This window comes from Egretta garzetta, unplaced genomic scaffold (genome assembly GCF_000687185.1).
Source record: "Egretta garzetta isolate BGI_Z169 unplaced genomic scaffold, ASM68718v1 scaffold297, whole genome shotgun sequence".
NCBI lineage: Eukaryota > Metazoa > Chordata > Aves > Pelecaniformes > Ardeidae > Egretta > Egretta garzetta.
The window spans coordinates 97,780-103,781 of NW_009260410.1; the positions used below are offsets into that span (position 1 = coordinate 97,780).

The following is a 6,002-nucleotide window of genomic DNA, read 5'->3' on the forward strand; positions in this document are numbered from 1 at the left end:
TGCTGTCTGTTATTTGATCAAATACCTCGTGCCCAACAAGTTCAGGGACCTCCTGTACACCGTACACCGCAGAGGGCTGCACAATCTTTTCAAGCTTAGTATCAAAACTATTGAAAAAGTCTTCAGTCACTTCCAAGGCAGGGCTAATGTCATCAACTTCAAGAGCCTCCATATCCTGCGCTGCCACAGGGCCCGAGGCGTTGCGATATATTAAGAAGACACCACATCAACATCCAGAGAAAGAGCTGCTTCACACCTGTCCTTGGCACACCATTAACTTCAAGATGGTGGGGCAAATACGTTCACCAACCACAATGCTTAGTGGTAGAAAGGAACCAAATCGACCCGTCTTCAGATGGGAGACTTAACATCCACTGATCAAATGGGCTACAATCCCTCTATGAAATAAGCTCATAGTGATGGAGAGTACCTGTAATGCAAAGCAAAACATCACGTCAGTAAGGGCCTTTTCCCAGGTAAATATGTTTAATCGCATCAGTCCTTTCACAGTCACAGTCCCCTTGATTTTACTTTCTCCTTCATTTTACACCAACATTATTATGCATGATGAACCCCCTTGGGGTTTCTGTTGTTCACCATGTGTGAACTCTGTATTCTCACTTCTTGAACTGAAACCTGCAGAGAGCAGGATGGGGCACCAGATAAAGGGGAACCAAAGCGATGCCATTTATTAACCAAGCTTTAGAAAGCTGCACTGAGAGATAGTACTGTCCAATACCACAAGCAGGGCGACCTAGGGAATGCTTAGTACAGGTTCCCGTGGGGCTGTAAGAAAAAGTTGAGAAACAAAGGGTTAGTAAAATAGGCCAACCAGCCTCAAATAGTTTGTCTTTTTCTCCCAGGTTGCTTGCACTCTCAATTTTAGGAGACCAACATGAGTTTTACAGCAGGTACTTTGCCTACTTGTCTGCATAAACAGAATTGTGACATTTGTCTAATAAATCGATGTTATTAGGCTGCTGCAGAGCACTGCACATAGTTTCTCTCTACAGTACCACTGGGAACCTGAGCGAAACCATGTGGCAACATAACCCCCAGAAAGACAAAGCATCCTACCAGCAAAACAAAATATACCATATCCTGCACCGTCTGGTGATCTGCAGATCTTTATTTCCAAGCAGCTTATTCACTGGGTGAAAGGTAAGAATAGCAAAGGGCTTTAAGGCCAGAACTACTGAAGAGCTACCCACTCGAGCTCACACCTGTGAGGGAGAAGGAAGAGGGCTTTCTATTCCCTGCGGTGCAATAAGGGGGTGTCTCACTGCTGCCTCTGTCACACCAGCCCTGCTGCCTTCTAACCTGTCTCGCTTGAAGCTCCATCTGCAGTGTTGCCATGCTCAAAGAAAGTGCATGGTAGGCATGTTTAAATTGGGAAAATCAAATGCATGCAAGTACTTGGGACCTGGACACTGGGCATTTGTGCTAGTGGGGGAACAGTTCTCACGGCTGCTAGGAGAAATCACAGTACCTAGAGCCTGTACATGTAGAACAGCCCAAAGTCAGAGATCTACACCCCTGTTTTGACCACATCAGCTCAAGTCCTAGAAGCAGTAAAGCTGCATTAGCTCAGAGCTCTGCCGAGATTAATATACTCTTAACAGAACTAATTAGCCTGGGCAGGGATGATAATTAGCAGCTCATTAGCTTGCAAACGCTGCTGAAGGGCTACCAGGACCCATGAAGATTTACACTTAGCAGGAAAAAACATCTATTAAACAGCATCAAACACAGATAATATTTCTATTTAAGGTTCTTTTTTTTTTAATCCAGAACAGTCTATTTGCCTAACTTCTATTAGCGAAGTCGTTTAAATAGGCACCCTTTCCTAGGACAAGCCAGAGGGAGGAAGGAGGCCAGCAACCCCCCAGGAAGGGAGCACAGAATCCTGTAGCACAAAGCAACCCCCTCCGCAATAACCCACTGCCTTCCTCCCATCCCTGCTTCAGTTGTCATCAGGCATGACACAATTTTGTTCAAAAGCAGCAGCTCACCCTCCCTCCTAACAGATCAGCAGTTCAGACCATGATCTCTGCAAACACACTCCAATAATTTCCAAAAGCAATAAATAATCACACACATAACCTGGAAACTTTGAGCCTTTACACTGAGAATCTTTCTCCCCTTATCTCTTTGCAAGTATTCACTTCACTAGTCTCATAGTGAACGAGGACTAGGATCAGCTTCAACAAGTAAATGTAGAGTAAGACACTGAAGGTAGAGCCAGAACTGCAACCAGAGGGCTGAGCAAAACAGACTCTCTGCAAAGGTGTGCAACTGTACCAGTTGATGGCAGTGGGAGACAAAGCCATCCTGGGCACATCTGCATTGTCAGCTTAATGCAGCATGGAGTTCACTCTTGAAGTTAATTCCTGCCAGCAACCCCAGAAGAGTGTTCTGCTCTCTGGCACCTTAGAGCTTGGCTGTTCCAGGAACAGGCTAAGGGACATGATGTGGTGCAACCTGTCCACTTACTCTGCACCCTCCTATGGCATGTCTTTAAAGCAAGAATGATAGTTTGAAGTTGCAAAACTGCAACAGGCATTCACTTGAGCAAAACCAGCACTACCACAATCATATGCACCAGTGAAAGCTACAGGCTGGCTCACGTGCTGTTTCACAGGGGCGAACACAGCAGAGAATGTAGCCTTGCTCTCACGCAAGGGACTGCAGCAGCAATCGCTCCAGAAGGGCCTGTGACGTGCCACTGAAGCATTGCAGTGGCAGCAGATGCAACATTGCTCTGTCCTTTATTTTAAATCATTAGGAAAGGCGGAAAGCAAGGGGAAAAAAATTGACACTTACATTTAACAGGTTCATTTTTAAATGCTGGAGGCTTCATGTGGCTGCATGTTTCTCCGGATCCTGTGAGACTGGAGCTATCCAGTGTCATGCAGCCAAGTGTGGTGATGCTGAACTACAAACTGGCCTTCTATCTAGTAAGATGCTGAATCACAAGGTCATGAGAAGATGACAGGCCCCTGCATCACACAGTTCACAAATTGCAGCACTCATACCTTCCAAACTGGTCTGTTTGCTCTGCTCAATAAAGATGTGAAAGGTGTGTCAGTTGTGGCAGGCTCATCCCTTCCTACACCGCCAAGAACCTCCTTAGATCAAAGTAAGAGTTGTGCCAGTAATTCCCTCTAGCACCAGGATTCTGCAATCACATATACTCCATAAACACAATTTGGCATTTTCTGACAGTGGCACTCAACAAAATTTTAATTCAGATTTCTGGACAGATTTGGTGCCAAATGAAAGCAGACTTTGATATAGCAGTAAACAGCTCTATCATAATCTCCTTCAGTAAGAAAACAGTGGAAATCACTTCCTTCACATGAAAGGGAGAAAAAGGCAAACAATACGATAGGATGAACTTTTAAATGACTACAAAATGTATTGTCTGATGTTTCTTGGAAACACCTCCAGAGACATTCATCCTAAGGCAGTGAATAGGAAAGGAAGAGAGAAGAATCAGCCCAAACTATTAAAGACTGCTGAAGCTATAGGCAACTGTAAGCAGGGATTTGTTACAGGAAGCAGAAACCTAACAGCTCATCCAGGCCCTGGGAACCAGTCTTACTGAAAGAAAGGTGAACAACATGGTGCATTCTACTTAGCAGAAACTGCTGGACATGGGGACTGCAGCAGCTGAAAAACATGCTTTTCTGTATGTCTGTCTAGCACATATACAGCTTTCGTCCATGAACGTGGAGCAGTCAGATAATTAATGTGCACTTAGAACATGAGTAAAGTCTTTACTATCACGAGTTTATAGGGGCCACATTACTCATATGGCTGAGGTAAACAGTAAGGATTGCGAGTCTTGCCACGTGAGAGACAGAGGATCAGTTTAGTCAAGATTACTTCCCTTAGAGAAGCCACAAGGACTTAACCTACATGACAGCAGAGAAAAATCATGGATGACAAATGCCAAGAAACGTATGCTGGAAGAGATGATTTAACTTCCTGATGTGCTTTTTCTGGAACCCCACAGGCCAGGGAAAATACCCAGGCATCACATGGCAAAAATTAAAAAGCACAGAAAAGGCAAAGGTAGAAAGCAGTGTTGCAGGTGATATACACCACCACAACAAGCACTCGCTGTGTACCCCCAGCTTACACATTATGTTCAGGACTGTTCATTCTAGCTCAGGCAGGAGAGAAAGCTAGAGCCGGCATGTGTTTCGGAACAAGTGACTGAAGAGAGTCATTTAGCTCACCAATCCATACAAAATATGTATAAAAGAAGCACCTTTCAGTTTGTTTTCCTAAGGAAAAAACTTTAAGTTTGGTTTCCTAAGAAAAGAGTGTTTGTGCCACCATCCTGCCTATCTGCCAGTTATTATTCTTCTCTCTCTTTCTTTTGAATTGTACAGGTAACTTCAATTAGATGTGACAAAGCAGTAGTGTCCTTAAAGATGCAGTTCTTGAACTGTTGTTCGACACTGGACAGGAAATGGGCCCAAACTCACCCTCCTGCTACAGGAGAAGCAGGCAAAACTCGGTCCCTTATCCCTTCTAGGAGGCCAGTGGCACCACACGGGTCTCTCCAAATTAGCCACAGTGCAAATATTTAGTGTGAGATGGATCTGAAAGCACCGGGAAGGAGAGGGGAAAGCAGGAATAGGAGGCATCAGATAACTTGGTAAGTCGTCTTGTTGGTTTTGGTGCTCACAGGACCTCCTCTTCAGTACACAGGTAACAGGGATGTCTAAAACAATGAGTGATACACAACAGACAAATAGGGACTTCCCCTCTTCTCTTGGATTTGGAGAGAGAATTCAAAAGGAACAAGCAATGTGTTCAGGAGCAAATGCACAAATGAGAGGAGCTCTCAGCCAGCAAAAGATAGCAAAAGCCGGGTAATAAAGTTAAAAGTCCCCCAAGTCTCATTGATTCCTAACAACTCTTAAGCTTAAATTCCTGGCAAAGATTTGTGTGGTTTTGAGAATTTTATCTCAAGAGCACAAGAAGGGTTTTACAAGTTAACTGTACGCAAATAGAGAGCAGGGGTGCCTCAGCCACTGGAGAGCTTGCCCTATTCCCATCTCAGCACCCTGGAACCTGTTGTGGGAACCAGCTCTGCTTACCTTGTGCTGCATTGGAAGTGTGGGCTGAAACTCCAATGCCAACAAGGAAAACAGAAAGAGAAGTTCTTTCAATCGGGTAACAATTTGGTAGCAGAGCAAATTCAAGCAGCCTCAGGGACCTTTACTCCTGTTATGCTGCAGGCCTGGACCATTACAGTCCAGTTTATGGGCTGTGTGACAAGCCTGGTCTGAGCAACAGGTCATATGAAGAGAAGATGGCTGTACAGCCTCTTTGAATACAATCTACTGGGGCTGGAGCAGCTAGTACATAATGAGCTTTTCTGCCTGTCAGTCTAAACAACCTCAGCTGGTGACCTGAATGTCTTCCAGTGGCACCTTGAACAATCACAGCCTATGGGTTTTGCTGCTACAAGGATTTCTGACTAGGTCTGTGGGTCACATCAGCCAAATATTGCCCAGAATCTAAACGGGATGCACTTAGGTCAACAACAGTCCCTGAAATCCAGGCTCTGCTCTGCAGAGTCCCTGAAAAAAAGCCATGAAGCTGAAGACTTAGGTGCTACACCTTAGTTAAGAAGATGAGCTGTATTTGTCAGATGGGCACACCTGAATGGGCAGAAGAGATTGCCAGTAATGTATAGAAGTGCATAGGCACAGAATGCTTGCAGAAAAAGCTGAAGAACTGACAGTGGCAACACAATGCAAGGTATTGTGGAGTGCCCTCTTTCCAGCATCCCCCTGCTGTAACTAGAGGGCAGATGATGCTTTATTTATTTACAGTATAGCAAGGCCTACTCCGCAAACATTCTCCATCTTGTTCTGACCTCATCTAGGTCTGTCTCCCAACCAGAAGCCCTCTCTCCCTTAGCTGCACGGAAAGCATAGCATTACAGCTGCTGTGGTTGAAGCCTCTGCGTACGACCCCAG

The 6,002-nt window shown here is 45.0% G+C and overlaps 1 protein-coding gene across 1 annotated transcript in view; it reads right to left on the bottom strand.

Moving 5' to 3' along the window:
- PLEKHM3 (pleckstrin homology domain containing M3) overlaps window positions 1–352 on the bottom strand; it is a 75,210-nt gene extending 74,858 nt beyond the window's left edge. Inside the window, exon 1 of the mRNA XM_009643545.2 lies at window positions 1–352. This exon is cut by the window's left edge and continues 441 nt beyond it. Within this exon, the coding sequence (XP_009641840.1) occupies window positions 1–172 (172 nt within the window). The 5' untranslated portion in view covers window positions 173–352.
- Window positions 353–6,002: the final 5,650 nt, after the last annotated feature.